This window comes from Vanessa tameamea, chromosome 20, assembly GCF_037043105.1.
Source record: "Vanessa tameamea isolate UH-Manoa-2023 chromosome 20, ilVanTame1 primary haplotype, whole genome shotgun sequence".
Classification (NCBI taxonomy): Eukaryota; Metazoa; Arthropoda; class Insecta; order Lepidoptera; family Nymphalidae; genus Vanessa; species Vanessa tameamea.
In genome coordinates this window covers 4,624,442-4,647,471 of record NC_087328.1, presented here as the reverse complement: position 1 = coordinate 4,647,471, position 23,030 = coordinate 4,624,442, and the positions used below count along the sequence as shown (strand labels likewise).

The 23,030-nt window shown below is 33.7% G+C and overlaps 2 protein-coding genes and 1 non-coding gene across 6 annotated transcripts; 2 read left to right on the top strand and 1 right to left on the bottom strand.

The window, feature by feature from the left end:
• The first annotated feature begins 1,126 nt into the window (after positions 1-1,126).
• Positions 1,127-5,754, top strand: LOC113401764 (mannose-1-phosphate guanyltransferase beta). The gene is made up of 6 exons (XM_026641786.2): positions 1,127-1,521; positions 1,656-1,898; positions 2,289-2,418; positions 2,660-2,821; positions 3,304-3,468; positions 5,340-5,754. The coding sequence occupies exons 1-6, from the start codon at positions 1,348-1,350 to the stop codon at positions 5,573-5,575; spliced, it is 1,110 nt and encodes a 369-aa protein (XP_026497571.2). The 5' UTR covers positions 1,127-1,347; the 3' UTR covers positions 5,576-5,754.
• A 5,967-nt stretch (positions 5,755-11,721) lies between these two features.
• LOC113401761 (probable DNA mismatch repair protein Msh6) lies at positions 11,722-22,996 on the top strand. Of its 4 annotated transcripts, none has more exons than XM_064218029.1 (19): positions 11,722-12,018; positions 12,241-12,390; positions 12,773-12,893; positions 12,965-13,151; positions 13,457-13,591; positions 13,718-13,850; positions 13,979-14,121; positions 14,237-14,371; positions 14,757-14,946; positions 15,464-15,770; positions 16,675-16,830; positions 17,542-17,788; positions 17,896-18,051; positions 19,251-19,385; positions 20,331-20,552; positions 20,686-20,859; positions 21,510-21,687; positions 21,993-22,144; positions 22,395-22,996. In XM_064218029.1, exons 1-19 carry the CDS (start codon positions 11,862-11,864, stop codon positions 22,674-22,676), a joined length of 3,360 nt encoding a protein of 1,119 aa, XP_064074099.1. In that variant the 5' UTR covers positions 11,722-11,861; the 3' UTR covers positions 22,677-22,996. The 4 variants fall into 4 exon arrangements, with proteins under 4 accessions (XP_064074099.1, XP_064074097.1, XP_064074098.1 ...); XM_064218027.1 differs by having other exon boundaries at positions 12,770-12,893; XM_064218028.1 differs by having other exon boundaries at positions 11,723-12,018; positions 13,718-13,854; positions 13,983-14,121.
• On the bottom strand, positions 18,178-18,250 carry Trnar-ccu (transfer RNA arginine (anticodon CCU)). The gene has a single exon. It is a non-coding gene; the product is annotated as a tRNA-Arg (tRNA).
• Positions 22,997-23,030: the final 34 nt, after the last annotated feature.

Here is a 23,030-nt window from a genome sequence, read left to right as displayed (position 1 = left end):
ATTAATTTTAATAATGTAAAAGTTAAATATATTACATATTAGATTTTAAATTAACATGGTTATTTTTATTACTAACAGTATTTAAAACGGGACTCTCGTGAACAAGACATTCGTAGATAATGTCGAAATATCGAGCTCCACCAAATAAAAATAAAAAACATGGTAAATATCCCGTTTTAAATACTGTTAGTAATATTACATATTTTTTAATTTAATTATTGATAACATTAAGTGCTTAAATATATACAAATCTGAATTAAAAATAGTTGCTGTATAAATCTTGACCACGTGGAATGGTGGCAAGAATGCTAGCAGCATTTCCCCCTTGAATCGCAATTCCGATCCTCTGGGCTAAAAACGAACCAGCCCTCCTGTCACCAGTGGAGGCAATAAGGCGAGGTGTTATACTTTTGATGAAGCTTTTTGCACCACTACTCCAAGGGCCAAGTGTTTCGACAGAAAATGTGAAAAAAGTAATTTTACACAAGACACGAATATTTAGAGTTTTTTTGTGCTTCAATTTTTTCCGCAGTGGCACCGGCTCTTAACATTGTTTCTCGGATATGAGACGAGGTCAATGTGTCAACGCATGTAGCGTCCTACACAAGGGCCCGTCCTCGTTCCCAGGGAATCAATGTTAATCCATCAGGTCTCTTACCATCAGCACGACTAATTCCACGAGGCTCAGTAAGAGCAGAAACGTCGATGGTGGCAATTTTTATTGTAACATTAAGAAAAAATAAGTGGCTTAAACTGATATTATAAATAAATGTATTTTTTAATAGAGAATATCTAAGCATCCCTCAGCACGCGTTATATAATTTTAAAGACGCGACTTTCAGAAATAATTAATCAACTTCAAGAATCAAAAAACATCACGAATATTTAAAAATCTTTTGTCTACTGAGGTGACAGAAGTTAAAACAAAAAAAAAAAATCCTATCACAATGTTGTCGTACTCGGATTCATTTTAATTATAGAGTTTAAAAATACATATAGGATATGTTATCCTTTTAAACTAAAAAAATCTTGAAGTTTTGTGCTTTTGACAAGTTTTAATAATCTGTGCATTATTAAATACGTTTGCTTTTCGTTTTTACGTCAATCGTGTACCTAATTATAAAGTTAAGATTTGACGTTCTATTATCTGTGATTTCTGTGAACTCGAACTGTGAAGTAAAGCTTTGTATTTTGTATTTTATTTATTACCGTATTACAAATAATTAATAAAGACGCGCCACGTATGAAGTTATGATATAGACAATAATAACATAGTTAATTGTACTTATAACAGTGTTTTAATATTTAAACAAGTTGGGTAAAGCATTTACAATATAATACAATAAAATGAATAGCTCTGATAAGAAATTGGGGGAGATACGTGCACTTATACTCGTTGGTGGCTATGGGACCCGTCTTAGACCATTGACTTTAAGTAGACCTAAGCCGCTAGTGGAATTTGCCAATAAACCAATATTAATGCATCAAATTGAAGCATTGGTGGATGCTGGAGTGACGCAAGTAAATATATTTCTTATGTACAGTATTTGTATTATATTCATTCGTTATATTATTGTATCGGTGCTTTGTTTTATGACCTTGACTATGTTATGGAGAGATGTTGTGATTAATATATATTTAAAACATATTTTTAGGTAATTCTTGCTGTTTCATACAGAGCTGAGGATATGGAAAAAGAGCTTACAGAGCAAGTATCGAAACTCGGAGTATCACTTACCTTTTCTCATGAGACAGAACCACTTGGCACAGCAGGACCTCTTGCACTTGCTCGTGATCTGCTCAGTGCCAGTCCTGAGCCATTCTTTGTATTAAACTCTGATGTGATCTGTGAATTTCCATTTAAAGAGCTGGCCAAATTTCACAGGAGCCATGGAAAGGTGTTAATGAGATTTAGAATTAATTTAATTGAATATTACTTTAAATTAATGTCACTATCAAAAAAAAAAGAAATTAAAATGTACTCTTAAAATGCACCTTTTTATAAAATAAAATTGTATATTCACTGAATCAAACTGTATCTTCTGGTATAAGCTTAATTATTTTATATACCAGTGGATTATGAATAGATTTTTAACTCTACACAGCAGTTATAGAGTATGCTGGTTAGGTTCTGACTTACAAAATACAAGATTTTTATTTGGAAGATAGTATAGTGTAATTTATTGATAGTTTGAGTAACCTGAGCATCTACTCACACTGTCTCCTTGGAAGGATTATACCACAAACCAGATCTTAGACAATAATATTAAATATAATTTAATTTGTAGGAAGGAACAATAGTAGTAACAAAAGTAAAAGAACCTTCCAAGTATGGAGTAGTTGTATACAAGGATGATGGAGAAATTGAAAACTTTGTTGAGAAACCACAGGAATTCATTTCTAATAAAATCAATGCAGGTAAACCAAACAAACATCAATAAGATTTTTAGTAAGAAATATTAATGCAGAATAATAATATTAATAATAGAAACTTTAATTAAATTCAACTCAAATGAAAATATAATAAATCATAAGTAAATATTTATTACATAAACTATTATATAAGCATTCTATTAGATCAATAAATAGGATAAATTTATAATATAGATATATATTTTTTTGTAATTTATAAATAAATATATTCAAATATTCATTTCAGGAATGTACATTCTTAATCCATCAATACTGGACAGAATTGAGTTATGTCCAACATCAATTGAGAAAGAGGTATTTCCTTTCATGGCAAAGGATGGTCAGCTTTATGCTATGGAATTAGAAGGATTTTGGATGGATGTCGGACAGCCAAAAGATTTTCTAACCGGTAAGAAGGGTTGTGGTCATATTTTATATGGTTATTGTTTATGAGAAGTTCATAAATAATATAAACTAAAGTTTTTTTTTAATGCTAAAAGAACTATTAAATGCTATTAATAAGTCTTAGTCATGCATGTATACTATAAGGGTATTTTATTCTCTTTATTCATTTATTTTTAATTGAAGCATTTAAGAGAAAGTTATTTCTGAGAATTCTAAATAATGTAAGTTGTACTATAATTTATTACGATAATTAATCTATATATACTATTCAAAATAATTTGGTGAGCTGGCAAATAGGTCACTACTGCCCATAGACATTGGTGTTGTAAGTTTTCCTTTTAGGAGCAAACCATAGAAATCATAAAATTGATAATACCTATTAATCAAAACTTTAGAGTACCAATAACTTTTAGAAAAGATTTATATTGTTTATCTACAAAATGTTCGAAAAATGTAGCATTACTAATGTGCAATGTTTTTTATTAGGTATGTGCCTATACTTAACCAGCTTACGCCAAAAGAATTCCAACATGTTACACGAAGGCGACGGAGTTGTAGGCAATGTAATTATTGACCCTACGGCAACTATTGGAAAAGGTTGTAGGATAGGACCGAACGTTACAATTGGGCCGAATGTTGTCATTGAAGATGGTAAGAAAATTCACAGATAGTAAACATTTTTTTTTCAGAATATTTTTGCCTATAGTAATACTTATTTTATGATACAATTTCATTAACACATACTTTAATGGTAGGATTTTGTATTGTGCTTAATGACTTATAATTTTCAATTTCATTAATGTGGCATATTCTACCGTTTTAAGGTTCTTTTATTTATGTAATCTTCCTCATTATTCATCCTTCATACAAAAATCCATAATAGCTCTGCCTTGATATGGCGCAGCGGTTAGAAGTCGTGCATCGATCCCGAGCAAGCTCTACTGAGTATCCACGTGTTTAATTCGTGTTCGTGGCGGAATAAGCTTTAAAACCTTCTTCTCAAAGTGAAAGGAGGTCTTAGCCCAGCTGTGGGATATTTACAGGCTGTAATTAATTACAGACATTCGTATGTATAACAGTGTCGATACAAAATAGAGCCATATTACATCTTTATGTTGATGAAGTCAAAACTCTTATAATTCGTTTTTTTTTTCATTAATCTGTCTGTTGCGACATTAATAGTTGTGGGTTCTGTTCCCACTCAAGTCACGTTTAATTTTATCATTGTCTTGATCTTATTTACTCTCGCGTCTGTTACAATTTTCCCATATATCAAGAAATAGTAAATGCATTTTTACTTATTATTATTTATTTATATTAATACTTAATGCGGAGCAGGTAAATTGCGCTCATCCTCTCTATTAATGAAATTTTAGAAAATATAGTAAGGAAAATTCGTGTATATCAAATTTTTTAAGATTCGATAAAAACGGCTTAGTAAAAATGAGAAACATGGATTAACAAAATACGCAAAGACATACTTCACTGAAACATTGATCTTTAATCGTTCTATTGATTATATTCCTATAATAATAGATATGTAATATATAGTACGAGGAGTATAATTGCTTTCCACCAATTATACGATAGGGCTCAATTAAATCCGTTATAACTAACCGTTATCATGGAAGATTTAGTTATCATTTAATTTTAAGCATTTGTTAAATTCTGTTTTAGTTGTAACGATATACAATATCTTGTCATTTCTATGAAATAGTGCGATAAAATCGTGAACATCATTGATAATCATATTACTTAGTAATTTATATATTTATATTGCTTGTATCGATATCTTCTTGTTTTGACGATACAAATATTAATAATTATTATAATGTCTGTTACATTGATATACTTTTAGATATTTACATAAATTAGTTTGTTTTAACCTAAAAATCTTTATTTTTTTCCTTTGACACATGAGTTTAGTTAGTTTTTATGAGGATATTAGTAGTAATTATTTGTCAACGAAGTCATATTGGCTGCCAATTAAACATAATAATTAGAACATGATCGGATTTATAGTCTTGATTTATGTTGTAATAGAGTACTAGAATAGGGTATCGGTTTTCCAATTGCGTGCAAATACATTTAATTTTTATTTTTATTGTATTTTTGAGTCAATTTTTGAGTGAGGCGGAGAACTTGAGGTATGTTTTAGATATGTAATTTTGGACCTGAATATGGAATACATAAATAATATTTTACCGGATTCGGATACGGATACGAATTATATTTCGGGTATCCGATTGTTTCGGATAGTTTCAGTTATAGAAATTTTAGAAGAAAAATTACAACATATCAATGTGACTTTATTTACTAACAGTAAAAAAAAAACAAATAGTTTTAAAATACAATTAGCTACCCTCTTTATGTGTTATACACACAAACACTGTTCATATTGACGTTTGGCGGTAGAATGTTTGATGTGTGGTATCTAACCCAGACGGACTTGCACTAAGCCCTACCACAATGAAGAGTTAAATATCAAATGAAATATTTAATAAATTTATGCTTTTATCCAGGTGCGTGTATAAAGCGTAGTACTATTCTCCGCGGCGCGTGCGTCCGCCAGCACGCCTGGCTCGACGGGTGCATCGTTGGCTGGAAGTCAGTCGTCGGCCGATGGGTTAGGATGGAGAACACCACAGTGCTCGGCGAAGACGTAATAGTCAAGGATGAATTATACATCAACGGTGGTCAGGTTCTTCCCCATAAATCTATCGCCTTATCTGTTCCCGAGCCACAGATAATAATGTAATTATAAGGTGTTTTTTTTTTTATTGATATAAATTTCTGTCGTTTATACGACAGAATTTTTTACTATTTAGGCTAAAAATATCTAAAAATTTAGATATCATTGTATTTATTATACAGCTATTTTATAAATCCAGGTAAAATATTGAACACCAGTGCAATAGTAATATATAAAATATAGGATTTTATTTTTATTATATGTACTTTTCAATAAAGATTGAAGGGCTTCTTGCGGTTCGTTAAGGTTTAGGACAATAGGCCCCGTGCGCATCGCTTGTGGCGCCGCCCTCGCGGCTCAATCGGAAAGTTAGTAGATTCCCGTGTGGCGCGCAGTCTACGCAGCCGTTCTCGGTTACTACGATTTTCTCTTCATATTTTTCGCGAAGACTTTCAGGACACGTAAATTTTTTCACCCGCATTTTGAGATCGCTTATTGAGGAGACTATTATAAATAGTAGGTTTCGAATTCTGTACCTTATAAATTTGTTTCATTACAAGACGTGCTTCTTTCATATGATTCTGTTTTTCATCCATCGTGATTTTACGTTCAGGCTCTACGTCTTTCTCTGATTGCACGTAACGACTTAGCAAACAATCAATATCTGTTGCTGTTGACACGTTTTCTACGTTATCGATTTTATAAATTTGATTCCAATCGATCAAGCGTTTCGTGGTAGGAAAGAGACTTTCTATCGTAGGACATTTTTTATATTTTTCAACCTGACTCTTCTTTGGTTGATTCCAAACTTGTGGCTCATCAGTTCTCGAATTTGAACTTTCATTGTTAATGAAAATGGCATCAGCAGCGACGTGCTTACACCCTCGAAGCGATAAGCCGGCCTTGCAGCCACACTGCGTCGTGGATATTGTGCGGTCCCCATTCGACTATAAAAATGCATTCTTATTATTATAACAATAAAATAGTGTAAGAGTTAAAAAGCCAAGCGATAAAGAAATTGATCCTATGAAATATTAATAAACGTTAATTATTTTCGATTAATAATGACCTCGAAGTGCGTATGAATCATATACTACTTGGGAAGGCGCCAGTCAGCTGGGCATCTACGTATTGTCACCACTGTTCCGCGAGATGGCGCAACAGTAGGCGCATCGCGATACGCACGGGGCCTATAGTGAGTAAAAGGGCTGCAATTGCGGAAAATAACCATAACGTTACGATTATAATTATTTATTTATTTTGCAAAATTATATTGCATTTTTGATTGTAATTATTATACTAAATTAAAATAAAATTTAAGTTTTGATTTTAAACATTTTAACTTATTGTTTTCGGCGGAAAATATTGGCTGTATAATTTTTTTTTTTAATATATTTGAGTTTTTATATGTCTTTGAATACTGGTACTTAAAAACTCTATCATATACTTATGTATAAATTTTTGTTATTATATCGAAACTTTAAGCTTAGAAGGTCATTTGTTAAGTTCGCACAAAGTTATTCCTTTATGTTTTTGTAATATACATTCACTAGGAATATCTGTAGGTCACCGTATATAACGAATACGATTTAAATATCTTTATTCAACATAGAAGTATTACTTCCTTATTGAATCTTAAAATTCTACCACTGGTTTGGAAAGAAACACTTCAGACCTGAGAAGAACTGGCGAAAGAAAATCAGTGGGGTAATATTTTTATTTGTTAGATATTCTTGAATGCAATGATAATTTATAATTTTTTTTGAAAATTCGTTCTTTTATTATTAATTATACTTAGAGTTAATATAAACATTATATATATATAGGTATACTTCCTTCATTTACAAAATTAAATAAAAATGCGTCAAAATTTGATTTTATATCATAAAGCTTAAAATAATCTAAATTAATTGGATTCAAGGCATTATATTTGTTTTGACAATAAAGCTGATTCTCGTATACAATCATTAATGTAATTTGATGGAATAAAACTCTTAGCGTCTCTTTCATGTGTTCATGATTAAAAGAATAGCAATTCTGTCAAAATACTTCAGTTTGTAAATTGTGAATGAAGAATAGCCATATTTGATACCTTGACGACCCAAATAATTTAAATTAAATTCGTTTTATTTATGTATTTTATAAGTGACTAAAGAAATTTAAACATTCCGATCTAGTGTTATTTACAATAGAATTTAAAAATGGTATTGTATTACTGCCATTATACACCAAAATTGTAATTTTATATTGTAGTAATAAGCTTTTGTACTCTATCAACACAAATTAGTCATGTAATAGAAAAAAATAAAGGCTATTTTTAATACCAGTGTTTTAAACTCCTATAAAGTGTCATGATATTTTTTTTCTAATACCCACATCGAAAATAAAAAGATTAAATATAATTATATATAAAACTAAATTTAGAATACTACTATATTTTAAATTCCAACAGAATGGAATTAGAAAGTTATAATATCGATAGCACAATATACTATTCATTTCAAGATAATATAAATAGTTTTAAAAAGTTCGGAAAATAATTGTTACTTTTAAAACGAAAAATATATCGTTATTTGAGTAAGTATTTATATGTCTAGATAAGTCTATTAAAGATTAGAACGCGTCGAAAAAAATAGTAGACAACCGTTGGCTACTAAGTAGTTAAGAACACGCACGTAAGTAGGATGACGCTTGGTGAGTGAATAACTGTTACAATTTGAGGGCCAATCTGAACATTTTTTAGAGGACGCAATTTTAACCACACAAACTTGGGTTTAAGCTTGTATTGACACTTTACATTTTCCATAAATAAAATTGCGTCTTCTAAAAAATGTTCAGCTCATGTAACATTTCAATGGACTATATCTAGACATTATAAAATAATCTAATGTTGTAGTTATGATAGTGATTGGAGAACGTTTGATAAAGACCTTCCTATGTTTATATACTGCAACAAAGCGATCAAAGGTTTTATAAATATCGCTTTGCAGCTTAATATCGTATGTAAATACAGTAAACTATTTACAAATTATAATTCTCAATATTTATATGTACAGATTTTTAGACATATCAATTCAATTCTTAGTTTGATGGCTTTTAGTTGTTCCGACAGGGCACACATTATTTCGCTAAAGTCATTAAACATATCAATTCAATTCTTAGTTTAATGGCTTTTAGTTGTGCCGACAGGGCACAGATTATTTCGCCAATGTCACGTAGGACGGAGAAGACACGAAAGAGATTGATCGGTACGGTTGAGGTGACAAACTCAATTAAATTTTGAAGACTAGCATAGTAGTAACAATTTCCTTGTTAATCCTGTAGCAGCACATTTGTTTGTCGTTACGACGCTAGCCACTAGATAGCCACTCCAAGCGTATACAACATCTGCACACCGTCATTACGTCGTAAATAACTCCACAGGCTACTCCAAGTGCATACCACATTTATGCAAAAAAAACTGCGTATTTGAAACAGATTAGAGACTCTGGAAGGGGTCGTTTTTGCTACCGAAACTTTTGTATATATACCCGAAACATTTATCTAAATAAACACTCATTTTCATTCATTCATCCATTGCATTCCAAAAAACTGCTCTCTACAAATCAGTCGTTTACAACACAAACGTTAAGGGTTAATAATAAAGTAAATTAATAATAATTGTTAGTACTCTAAACTATATATAATAAGATATAACACTCAATTGGACTATTCACGGCTTAATTTTATTACATTTCATATATTTACACAAAAACGAACAAAATGGACTAAACACAAACGTCAACAAACATTCAACATTTATAGGACGAGAGACTTTAGGAGGGAGAATGTCGTAAATAGGATGACGAAGTTTAGGACAAAGGAACAGGATATGGGTTGCGGAACCTTCGTCTAGGCCACATTCACACAGCGAGTGATCTCGGACTCTTATCTTTGCTAGGTGGGTAGGTGTGCATGAATGGCCGAGGCGTAACCGACAGATAGTAGAAGTGACTCAACGGTCAGCGTGCCTGTGAAATGAAAACCATGGTCGCCTCGGAATTTCGGAACGCCGGATAATACTTACCCCTAACCGATTTTGATGAAATCCAAAAATCATTCCAGGATTTATCCATCCCATCCATTGTACTTTCGCAAGAGTGAGCAAAACTCGAGAGGAATTGACAAAATGCTCAGATGAACCAGATTGGATAGCAATCTTAGCATATGAGTCAGCCATCTCATTTCCAATAATACCCGAGTAACTTGGAATCCAGACAAGCAAAACTTGTAGACCTTGTTGGTGACAGGACAACAGGGCCTCTCTGATCTTAAAAACGATAGAAAGTCTTAATTTGCTATGATAAGGATTTTCTTTAATGGCCAACAGACAGCTTAATGAATCACATAAAATAACTGGTTGTTTATTTATTTATTTTTTATTTATTGGAAAAGTTACACCATCAACTTATCACTAAGCACTTAAAATTAATATCTGACTTGGGTAACATACAAAGTGATACGTCTTTAAAGGTGTAAACAACATTGTCGTATGTTGTGTGACTGGGCATACATAATAGCTTCCAGTAAAGCAATGGCCTCACCGGAAAATATAGAGGTTTCAGGGGGGCATTTAAATAAAAGGGCTATTTTATATTTAGGTATCCAACAAGCTGCGCCAACGCAGCCGGTCGGTGAGAGTTTAGAGGCATCAGTATATATAGGGAGGTGATTTGGCCAATTTTGATGAAACATTTTTTGAAATTGGACACTAGTATCAGGGGAACCTTTTCTAAGACCAAGGTTTGTTATAACGGGGGTATTATAAATAAGAGCTTTAAAGGAGGTGGAAAAAAGAAGATTAGAAGGAAAAGTGGTAAGGGGATGAGGAAGGTTGGTATACTTGAGGAAACTGTTTAATAGGAATGAGGATTTCGGACTGTCTGGGTTGTAAAGGTGGGATAATTTGTTTAATCGGGCCAATAGAGGATGGGAAGATAGCTGTAACAATTTGATGATAAAGCGGTCACATAAGTATTGCCGCCTTATATGTAGAGGAGGGTCAACACACTCAACCTGCAGAGCATTAGTAGGAGTGGATTTCATCGCAGCCAAGATTATGCGCAAACATTTAAACTGAATTTTGTTTAATTTTTCTGAAGCTGATTTATTGAATGGATCTAGAACAAACAGTCCATAGTCTAAATGACTACGAACTATTGCGTTATAGATCAGCTTCAATGTATAAAGGTGAGCTCCCCACCAAACTCCAGATACTGCTCTAAGGGCATTAATTGATTTTTCACATTTCTTGGCTAAATAATCAGAGTGTGAAATTCCGTTCAGTCGGTGATCGAGAATAATACCAAGAAATTCTGTTTTGTCTACAAAGTTAATGCGTTGACCCTCATAAAACAAATTAAAGGTAGGTATACGTCTTTTTTTAGTAAATACCACTGCTTGACTTTTGGCTATCGACAGCGATAAGCCATGGTCAGAGAGCCATTGGGATAGGTAATGCAAAGCAGAGTTTAATCGAAATGTTAAATTTTCAATGGAGCTAGATCTATAATACAAAACAGTGTCATCAGCATACTGGAGTATGTTACAAAAATTGTTAACAGACAAATCGAGATCATGGGTGTGTATGCTGTAAAGCAGAGGACTGAGTACTGAGCCTTGAGGAAGACCTTTCCAGACAAGTCTGGGGGAAGTGAGAGATGTTGGTGTCTAACCGTTATTGATCTGCAAGTTAACAGATTACATATGAGATGAACTATCCTCGGTGGAATACTCAGCTGTTGCATTTTCTGCCTGAGCAACGGAAGAAGTACATTATCATATGCAGAAGATATATCTAGAAAGATTCCCACAAGGTACTCTCCTTTAGCAAAGGCAATTCGAATGTCTATTGTGAGTATGCTTAGATTATCAATGGTGCTCAACCCCTTCCGAAAACCAAATTGGGAGGGAGCAAGTATATTTCTGCTTTCCATTAACCATTCCATTCCAGGCGGTTCTTCAACAGATTTTCAGTGATCTTTGCCAAAGTTAATGATAAAGCTATCGGTCTATATGAGTTGCAATCCGAAGGATTCTTACCCTTCGGATTGCAACTATAATTGATATTAAGGGGATATTAAGCATATCAAATCCGTAGTTAACTATGACATTGACATATGTCAATTGTCAGACAAAAGTGACATATCATATATGTCTTTTCGTATTTGCTATTGTGATTTTGCGCCAAAACCGGCAAAGTATAAGAAATTGCAAAATCTCATTTCTTAATTAGCTAGCTTTGCGTATTTAAAATCACTGCAAAGACAATTTATATATATCAGTTTCTTCAATGTCCTTTAATTGACGAAATATGTCTAAACGAAATAGTTCTACAGTTTCGAATACATTGTTCAATTACTTTGCTAAAACACCGCCGAGTTCGAAAAAACCTAAACAGATCGGCGATGAAGGCAGTATTAACAAATTAAATTCTTCTTTAAACTGTAAAGATGGTGTTAAAGTTGAAAGTAAGTATTTATAAGTTAATATTATGTAAGGCTACAAATATAGATCTAATGTATTAATACAATGCTCTATGATTTGCATCTGTATTTTCACATTAAAGTTAATGTAATAAAAACTTAATATAATTTGCAGAAAATTGTGTAAAGTTCCTTTTTTGTTAAGTCTATCGCTATAATAATAAAAAACATTGATTAAGATCATTTTCAGAGTGTATGTATTTACAGATAAAAAACGAGAGAGGATACCAACTCCATCACCAGAACCAAATAAGGAAGCTAGTGATAGTGATGAAGAAGTGGTCCTTTCCAACAAAAAAAGGAAGCGGATTAGATTAAATCCTATAGATTCTGATGATTCAGATATTGAAAATAAAGGTAAAGATAATAGAAATAATGTATAGAATACCAGTTGTTACCCATGGCTTTGTTCACTATTTTAGGGTTTCATCATCAGATGTCATGTCTAAAAAGTAGCCTATGTTATTCCTTGAGGTTTAAGTTTACAACATAACAAATTTTGACAAATTAAGTTTTTTGGCTGTAAGAGTGTAACCAACAGAGTTACTTTCACATTTATAATATTAGTTTAGAAGTATATATATTTTGTTTTTTTAATATTATGGTTTCATTTCTGGAGCTGAAGGTATGTCTTATAATTGTATTTGAAAGGTGACTACAATCATAGTTTTTTATGACAAAGACCTGCCAATTCGAATGAAATTATCAATTGACATTAAATATCAAAATATTTCAGCAGACAATAAAGTTAAAAGCCCTAAAAATGAAGTGTCTATGAAGCAAAGATTACAAGAAAGTTTCAAATATGAACCTGGTGAATCCCCTAAAAGCGATAAAACCAGACGAGTCATCCCAAATGTGTAAGCAAAAATATTTTTTATTGAAATTAATATTACTTATCTGTAACACTTACTGCTATTTCTATTTTCAGTTCACAATCAAAAATAGAATCTCAAGAAAGTCCTATCATAGCGGATGAAGATAACTGGACTCATTGCAAACTGGATTGGTTGAAACCAGATAATATACGAGATGGTCAGAAGCGTAAGCCAGACCATCCAGAATATGACCCAAGTACAGTCTATGTACCAATGGAATTTATGAAAAAGCAGACACCTGTGTGTATTGTATTATATTTGTATATAAATTGAAGGAATTTTCAATGCATGAAATATTCTATAATTAACTTTTTAATTTATTAAATCTTGATAAATACTTTTTGCAGCTAAATGTACTGTACAATAATTTTAAGTAACTTGCAAGATTAATAAAAACAGCTCTCATGGAATATCCAAGATTGTTTTTAATATGTAGTTCTGTACTCTTCAGATATTTGCATATTAGGCATATACATAATTATATATAGTTAATAACTTAAGAGTTCTATATATTATATAATGTTTACAAATGTATTTCTTTACAGGCTCACAAACAGTGGTGGGAAATAAAATCAAAACATTTTGATAGTGTATTGTTTTTCAAAGTTGGGAAATTTTATGAGCTGTATCATATGGATGCAGCCGTTGGTGTGAATGAACTTGGCTTCTCTTTTATGAAGGTGATCACTTGACTTCGCCATATTTTAAAATTAAAAAAAAAAAATTTAAACATATAACCTACTCGGAATAGCTTTAATATTGTTTAAATTAGAGTGATTTTTTAAATCATGATTTTTATATTCTAGGGTGAATTTGCACATTCTGGTTTCCCTGAAAGTGCATATTCTCGCATGGCTTCTACTTTGGTCTCCAAAGGATACAAGGTAGTGCGTGTCGAACAAACCGAGACTCCTGACATGATGCAGGAGAGATGTAAAAGTAAGTGTATTCAAATTAAGCTTATTAATTTCGAAGGAAATGCGAGAGAAGATATCTCGATAATTTGTTACAATGTTGTATGTGTATAAATATTTTATTTTGTTATTATTAACATTACACGTGTTCAGGCAGCGGTCTGTCGAGTAAGAGCGATAAGGTCGTCAGACGCGAGGTGTGCCAAGTGAGCGTGCGCGGCGCGCGGGCGCTCGGCCTGCAGGACGCCGCGCCCGCGCGCAGCGCCTCGGACCACATGCTGGCCGTCGCCGAGGAGGTGCCGTACTCGCGCTGTGGATGTTACCGTTGTAGAGTGGACAAGAAACCCGATTAACGGTTGCTTTTAATAGATATCAATACATTTACAAATCATGACATTGTGTTTTTTTTAGGAAAATAATGGTTGCAGAACATATGGAGTCTGCTTTATAGACACTACTATAGGGCAGTTCCACATGGGACAATTCACGGACGACAAGCATTCGTCGAGGTTACTGACTACACTCGCTCATTATCCACCAGCTTTGGTAAGATATTAACTCGGTACTGAACATATTCATTTTAGTCAACTTAAGCAACGTCACTATAACTGTTGAAGTCCATACACATTTCAAAACCCAAGTGACATTAAAAGGCCGGTTTCGTATGAACTTTTGATTTATATCGACATCTTGAGGAAATACATCATTTAGAATATTTAGACTTATTCAATCACAAAAGGGTGACTTTATTTTGCTTCCGTTACTTTTTGTCATCTCACGCACACTAAGCACATCTAATACGCACGAGCGTCACACACACATAACAATACACGCCGATAAGTTAACGCAAAGGAGCGCGCCTTCGTGAGTGAATAGATCTATACATAAGTTTCAGTAATAACTTGTACAAAAATGTATTAATATTTTGTAGATAATCTACGATCGGAAAACAACCACAGCACATACAACTAAACTCTTAGCCACTCACTGTCATACTGCGAGACTGGAACGCACTGCTATATGGCCACCAGAAAAAACGTTAAAAATATTAGCTGAGAAGTATTATAGAACCAATGTTGACGGAGACTGGCCGGAGGGAATCAAACCATTCCTACACGAAGGTAAGACATGCTTATAGCCCTGATGGTATAATGTTTTATGCGGTATGTAAACAATATACATACACATGCATGTACAACACTGACTCGATACTACAACAGGTTCGAGAGACCTGACATTAAAAAAGCTATTAGTATACTATTGTATACACTAAATAAAAACTAGCATTTTAGTTCTTTGTTCTATAGGGATAAAAATAATCATATTAATAAAAAATGTATATTTATGTCATATAATTTTCTTCATTAATTTTGAGTTGAATTTTAAATTGACGTGGTGGGTCGCTACTTTTACTAAAACAAACAACACACAAAATTTTACAAAGTGGACAAACACAAACATGAAAAAAAGTCAACATTAATTGGACGAGGAAGTTTAGGAGGGAGAATGTCGTACACGGGGTGGAGATTGGGCTTATCATTAGGGATTATTGACTGCTTCTGCTGTTAAATGTTATTTCTTTCATAGTGACTTACAGAACTTTTTTATTTAAAGCTTATTTAAAATAAATAATTTTAGGCGATGCCCTTGGACTCACACCAGCTGCACACTGTTACTTAGCAGTCAAAGCATTAGGAGGCTGCGTAGCTTATCTTACAGATTGTCTACTTGACATACAGATCCTCGGTATGTCACAATTTGAAGAATACGCTCCTCCCGACGTTCTGAATAGCACCATATTGTCAAACGATAAGGTCGAAAACGAATGGACAGGAGGCAATACAATGATATTAGATGCAATCACTTTGAGAAACTTGAGAATAGTTCAAGATGAAGGCTGCTTATATGATAAGCTAAACTTTTGTACCACACCCATGGGGAAAAGGTTCGTGTTCACAAACAAGTATATTTTTAAAAATATACAGTTCCAAGTATTAATTTTTATTAATTATTCAATTAAATACTAAGCAATTAGTAAACAAAGAAATGGCTAACGAAATCTAAATTATTCCCACAATTTTAAAGTTATAATTTAATTATTTTGAAAAAAAAAATACCTTTTACTTCTACCTTTAACTGATTACATAATTAAATTGATCATTATTTAGAACGACAAACCTATAATAAAGAGATCAAAGACGTTATACGAAAATTGAACATTTTACTTAAATTTGCCATATGTTACTTCCCGTAGTCCTTTGATTATTTTGATGACCTCGATAGGGATTATAATTAGTGATGTGTTTAATTTTTAAAATTCAATTGGTAAGATGTCTGATCTGAAATATACATAGATTATTCAAAAATGCAATGATGAAGTTTTAGTTCATCAAAATTGGGCTTAAAATTCTTTTCAGTATTTTTGCAATACATTACAGTTTTGAAATTTGCCATCCACCCCCTGTTGAAAAGTTCTCCTTGTCTTAATATTCAAACTAAAAACATATAGAAAATATGTGAAGGAGATTTATTTGAATATAGGGGTCTGCGTTTAGATAAAGGCACGGCCTGTAAATGTCCCAATGCTACTCTTTCTTCGACCTCTCATTCAATGTGGGTTGGTCACACATGTGGCTGAACTTAACCCGGAGAACTGGTTTTTAAATACCGCCGAGCACGAAATTAATTTTAAACACTAATTACATGAAAACTCAGGTAAAAAAACTTCTGTAATTTCTATATAGTCTGGGGTGATCACTTCTTGTCAAGCACATTATTATTTTTAACTCAATGTTAGACATGAGTTTTAAAATATTTAGAATATTAATGTTATATATATGTTTTATCAGGTTACTTTACCAATGGGTTTGCTCTCCGAGCTGCAATCTGACCGTCATCAAGGAAAGACAAGAGGCAGTTAAAGCTTTGTTCGAGAACCAGGAACTGTGCCAGGATGCAAAGAATATACTGACCACCTTGCCTGATTTAGAACGGCTCTTAGCAAAGTTAGTATTGATTTTAATTATAACATAGACATAAATATAATGTAAATATTTATGTATGTTTAAGTAAATATTATGATGTAATAAGTATCAAGTTTATTTTTATGTACAGAATCATTTAACATCCATTTAGTTGGTTTTTATTAAATTCGTATGTAAATAAATGTAATTGCTGTATGACTAATATATATTCAACTTAAACTAATGAAAAATGTAAACCTAACTATTATTTTTTAGGACTTATATAAAAAAACGTAGATAAATGTCTTTGAACGAATTTTCTGCAGATATTTTTAAGACATTTTTTCCAATTTCGCTTTTTCATTGGTATTTCTTTATGATATTTACATTAACACTAAAACTTGTTCGTTAATATCTACCAAAGAAAAAAAAATTGAATACAAATAGGAGAAATATTACTACACTGAATAGGAATCTTTGCCTAATCATTATATACTATTAATATAATTATAATAATAGTGTCATATATATTTTTTTGAATTATATTACAATATAAGACTGTAAATTAACATGGTTATTTTTATTACTAAAAGTATTTGAAACGGGATATTTACCATGTTTTTTATTTTTATTTGGTGCAGTCTCGTGAACAAGGCATTCGTAGTTAATGTCGAAATATCGAGCTCCACCAAATAAAAAAATCAAATACTTTTAGTATATTACAATAATTGTCTAAATAAACTTTTATTACAGAATTCATGCTTTGGGTAACTTAAAGAAATCACAAGACCATCCAGACTCTCGAGCTATATTCTATGAAGAAAAAACTTATTCAAAGAGAAAAGTATTGGACTTTATATCGGTCCTAAACGGTTTTACCGCCGTCCTGAAATTAACAGAACTATTTTCTGATATTGAATCTGTTCTGTTAAAGCATATAACACAATTCAGCCCACAAGGCAAATTTCCCGACTATCGAGACACATTAAAGTTCTTTAAGGTATATTATTTTAAACAAACTAGCAGATATTATTTTGAATTTATTAATATTAAGAATAATTTGGACAAAAATTAAAATGGAGTCATTGTAATTTTGTTTACATGCAGGAAGCATTTAATCAACAAGATGCAGAGAAAGAAGGTCGTATACTACCCGGAGCAGGCGTCGATAAGGAATATGACCATATACTACAAGTTATTGAGGAATTGGAAGACGAATTAAAGCAATATTTAACGAAACAAGAAAAGTATTTTAAATGTAGAGTAAGTACATACAAGTCGTTCAAAGAATATAAAAAGTTACATGAATGGGAATATTTTAAATAATTATTCTAAGAATAAAACTAAATTCAAATTTGCCAAATCAAAAACAAAATATATGTTTTGCGTTACCCCTGGTGGGACTCGAACCCACAATCCCCGGCTTAGGAGGCCGATGCCTTATCCATTAGGCCACAGGGGCGGTGAGGGGACTCGTCAAATATAGTGTCATAAGTCGATTTAGATTATTTTTTAGAATGTTATATTTTCGACTAGTAGATTTTTTTACAAGTCGTCATTCAAAAAAGACCTATTTAAAACGTTTTGAAGACACATATATGTTATTTATAAAAACATTTGTAAAGGCTCGTTGTTTCACATTATACAACCTTTCATTATTTATATAATGAGATCACTAAACGAGTATTTTACTCACTATTTCATTAAATAGTTATACGTAGAACGTGCAAGTATAGACTGAGTGGTATCTTAATTATAGGAAGCATCATTTAATTACATTTCGAGTGACAACACAATGAATAACACAAAAAAAGAAACTATGAAACTATACAAAACTTAAATTTGTATAAATGCTTGTATGAATATAAAATTACTTACATAATATGAAGGATATAAATGTGACCAGAGTGAAAAAATGATTGCAGTCTAGTATGTTATAACTGTTCTGTTAAATTCTAAACCCAATCATTCTTTTTGTCATTATTTTTAAAAAACGTCATAGATGAAGGCAAAGATATATTTTTACTTGTTGCCTTTCTATATATTGAAATGTCAAAGTATTTATTAAAGACTGAAAAATGACTGCATATGCAGACTTGCTAAGGTCCTGCATGTCCCAAAGTTATGATTTTCGGAATGAAGTAAATCGTAACGAAAATCTTTGGAATCGTGAATGATATCCATTTATTCTTCTATTTTCACTTCGTTTTTCTGAAACGCTGATTAAAGTCAGATTAATTGATCTGGAATAGTCGATGATCGATAGTTGATGCGAATATGGGAGATAACAGCTTGACGTTCCGTGCCTAACACTATAATCCGATCTTGATATATTTAAACCCGCTTTAAGGCTAGATTTAAGATTTTTAAACCTACTTAAATTGTGATGTAATTTCTAAATAATGAAAATAAAAGTACTAACTATACCTTGTTAAAAACAATATGTTTGGTTATTATTCCAGGTGACATATGTAGGTGTGGACAAGAAACGTTATCAGCTAGAAGTGGCACAGGGAGCCGCAGCTAAAGCCGGACCAGAATACCATCTAGAAAGTACAAGAAAAGGGTTCAAAAAATTTTCAACTGCCGAGACTAAGGTACATTTTATATTAATTTAACAGTTTCAGAATTGTTTAAATAAGTTCAGCGTGGTACCTGTTCTTCAAGTTCTGCAGTGTCATATGGATTGCATTTGATAATAAGTTGATCACAGTTACTGTTGACTTTAGCAATGAAATCAATTATATTAACCATGATTTAATACTACTGTCTACTTTTCGTATGCTTAATATTACTAATAATGTAACTTAGTTTATTTACTATTTGATGAATATTATTTGATCAGCAACGGGTCGTTTAGACAATATTTTATCCCGGGATCTGTAGGGTAGTGTTCTTTCGGTTCTTTTTTATATAAAGTTTTTAATACTGATTGATAGTATCGCTAATGCTATCATAATCAATTCATTGATAAATTACCAGTATAGTGTCAATAAACGTCCTATATTTTCCATAAATTTAGTGTATACACAATGTGTGGAATAATGAATAAATTAATATTTTTACTAGTAATTGAATTACGATAAGTTTGATTATAGCCGGAATAGTTAATAATAAAGAAAACGAAGGTGATCATCAGGTAGCCCATTGGCATGTCTATGGGAATCCGGTCGGTAGAAATTATGACCATAACTATTAAACATAATCAGCCTGTAAATTTCCCACTGCTGGGCTAAGGCTAAGGTATGGAGCATATTCCACCACGCTGCTCCAATGCGGGTTGGTGGAATACACATGTGGCAGAATTTCGTTGAAATTAGACACATGCAGGTTTCCTCACGATGTTTTCCTTCACCGCCGAGCACGAGATGAATTATAAACACAAATTAAGCACATGAAAATTCAGTGGTGCTCGCCTGGGTTTGAACCCGAAATCATCGGTTAAGATGCACGCGTTCTAACCATTGGGCCATCTCGGCATAACTATTAATAATCAATAAGATTCTTCATGCAATGTAACCTTAAAGTAATGCTCTTTACAGGAGTTTCTCGCGCGAATGATTGCGGCAGAGGAGCAGAAAAGGAATATATTAAAAGATCTAAGTCGTCGTATCTTCGAGAAATTCTCCTCGAGTTACAATCAATGGGAGATGGCCACTAAATGCTTAGCGACGTTGGATATTTTGCTAGCATTTGCAGAGTTTGCGAGGCAGCAGCACGGAGATATATGTTTGCCAGAAATTACATTTGACGGAAACCAAGAGGTGTGATGTTTTATCAATTATTTATAACTTATATACATCCATGTAGTTTAACCCTCATTATTTTTTTTTCAATATTTCTGGACTTAAGATTAATTTTAATTGATATAAATATTACTCTGTTATTTCCTTCCAGCCCTACGTCAATATAAAAGAAGGACGGCACCCGTGCATCCCTGTCGCTCACGAGTTCATCCCTAACGACACTTCGCTGCAGACGGCAAGACTGTTGCTGCTGACCGGACCCAATATGGGCGGGAAGTCCACGCTCATGCGGCAGCTGGGTCTACTATCAGTGCTGGCGCATCTGGTGAGATCATTGTATAACATTTATGTACTTACAAGGTTGGTAGAAGATTGAAAAATGAAATTAGGATGACACAATATATTTGAAACTAGCTGTGCCCGCGACTTCGTGCGCGTTTGAATTTAACAAAAAAATTTTGTTGTCCTAAGTCACACCTTATTACATCAGCTATCAGCCAGTGAAAGTCCCGTCAAAAGTGGTCCAGCCGTTCCAGAAGTTGGCCGAAACAAACAGACAGATAGACAACAGACAAAATTTGAAATAAAACAAAAAAAATTGGTATATGTACCGTGTACATCCATATGCATTTAGTAAAAAGCGGTTATTTTAATATTACAAACAGACACTCCAATTTTTATAATACATATGTATAAATGACTCTCGTTAAACCGTATTATCAGGTTGTTCGTTCCCCGTTCGGACTACCGTAAGTCTGTATTTGCTGTACATAACAGAGTTTTATTATCCCATCGGATAGTTACATTATGAACATTAAACCATTGTATTCAGTAGATTTAAGTTTCCTCCACGAGCATTAGCAAAAATGTTTGAAACATTTTTTTTTTCTGAATACAATGTAACCTCAATTAGGGACTCGCAGGGTCCAAAATACCCCGAAAAACAATGTCTTTAAATAATTATTTTTCTTTAAGGGTTGTTACGTGCCAGCTCAAGAATGTAGCATGAGTCTAGTAGACCGTATCTTCACCCGCCTGGGCGCCTCCGACGACATCCTCTCGGGGCAGTCCACCTTCCTCGTGGAGATGAACGAAACGGCAGCCATAGTGAAGCACGCGACGATACACTCGCTCGTGCTGCTGGACGAGTTAGGTGAGCAATAGCCGAGACAATCTTACAAAAGCTACTTGTAATGGTATGTTATGGTGTTGGGAGTGTAAAAATGATGTCCCATTGGAATGCCATTCGCGAGATTTACTGCAGTTTCCTATTAAAAAATGCTGCTAAAGAAATTTAACAAAAATATTAAAAAATGGATAAGAGTATATATTAGCATTTTATATATGCAGGACTTGTCTAACGCGAAAATATTAAGATATCGAGATAAATATAGACACATAGTTTCTTAGAACGAAGGAAACCTTGACCTCACCTCGACTCACCCTTTAATCGGCCAGGTCGAGGAACGTCGACGTACGACGGGACGGCCATCGCGTCGGCGGTGTGCGCGGAGCTGGCGGGTCGCGGCTGTCGCACCGTGTTCTCCACGCACTACCACTCGCTCGTGCAGCACCTCGCGCACCACCCCGGCCTGCAGTTGGGACACATGGTCGGTCACCTTTTTTCTCTTATGCGATGCATGGAATGCGTTGACTGCCGGCCGCCTATCTGACGTCGAAGCGAAGCGAAACTTAGAGCGATCGCTACGGCGTTCACTTTTGTATTCTTAGAATATAAACTCTTTTGATGAATTTATGATAATTTGACTTCAATTAATCTTGTAAAACGACGATTCAAAAGCAGTCGGGAAATAAGTCGCATTCACACCTATCACCTAATAATTTTCAATGTGTCACCAGGCGTGCATGGTGGAAACGGACGAGCCGACGGCCGACGGTGCCCACGACATCCCGGAGGAAACGATAACGTTCCTGTACAAGCTGTCGCCGGGGGCGTGCCCCAAGTCGTACGGGTTCAACGCGGCGCGGCTGGCGGGCGTGCCGCGCGACGTGACGGCGCGGGCGCAGCGCGTGGCGCGCCGCCTCGAGGCCGAGGCCGCCGCCGCGCGCGCCGCCCGCCGCGTGCTGCGCTGCGCGCGCGCCGCCGACCTGCGCGCGCTGCTGGCGGCTCTCACCATCTGATTACTATTATGCCATTTGTTCCGTCTTTGAATTCAGCGTACCTTATGCTTTCGAGGCTTGGAAACTAATAATGCCGTCTTGAGTAAGGTGTTTTGTAATGTTGTGATTGTAATGCTCCGGATGAGCTACCGATGGCTCGATACCTACAATTATCTATCTAATGATCCAACAATATTTTTAATGGAAGTTTTTAACATGTTATAAGATTAACAATTTAACCCACCTGCTTTTAGAATTTTGGTGAGACCGAAGCTGTGATTATAGTCCTTATTTTTTACTAATGTTCATATGAGGGCGTAGCGGTAGTTTTTACTTGAGGAATGTCTGGCGCATGATTAAAACAATTAAATCGGT

Bases quoted from the DNA above. Each gene is read 5' to 3' on its own strand.
- LOC113401764 (XM_026641786.2), top strand. From the start codon at position 1,348: ATGAATAGCTCTGATAAGAAATTGGGGGAGATACGTGCACTTATACTC. The intron at 1,522-1,655 runs GTAAATATATTT...ACATATTTTTAG, and splicing joins TGGATGCTGGAGTGACGCAA to GTAATTCTTGCTGTTTCATA. The intron at 1,899-2,288 runs GTGTTAATGAGA...TTTAATTTGTAG, and splicing joins TTCACAGGAGCCATGGAAAG to GAAGGAACAATAGTAGTAAC.
- LOC113401761 (XM_064218027.1), top strand. From the start codon at position 11,862: ATGTCTAAACGAAATAGTTCTACAGTTTCGAATACATTGTTCAATTAC. The intron at 20,860-21,509 runs GTGAGATCATTG...TTTTTCTTTAAG, and splicing joins TATCAGTGCTGGCGCATCTG to GGTTGTTACGTGCCAGCTCA. The intron at 21,688-21,992 runs GTGAGCAATAGC...TTAATCGGCCAG, and splicing joins CGTGCTGCTGGACGAGTTAG to GTCGAGGAACGTCGACGTAC.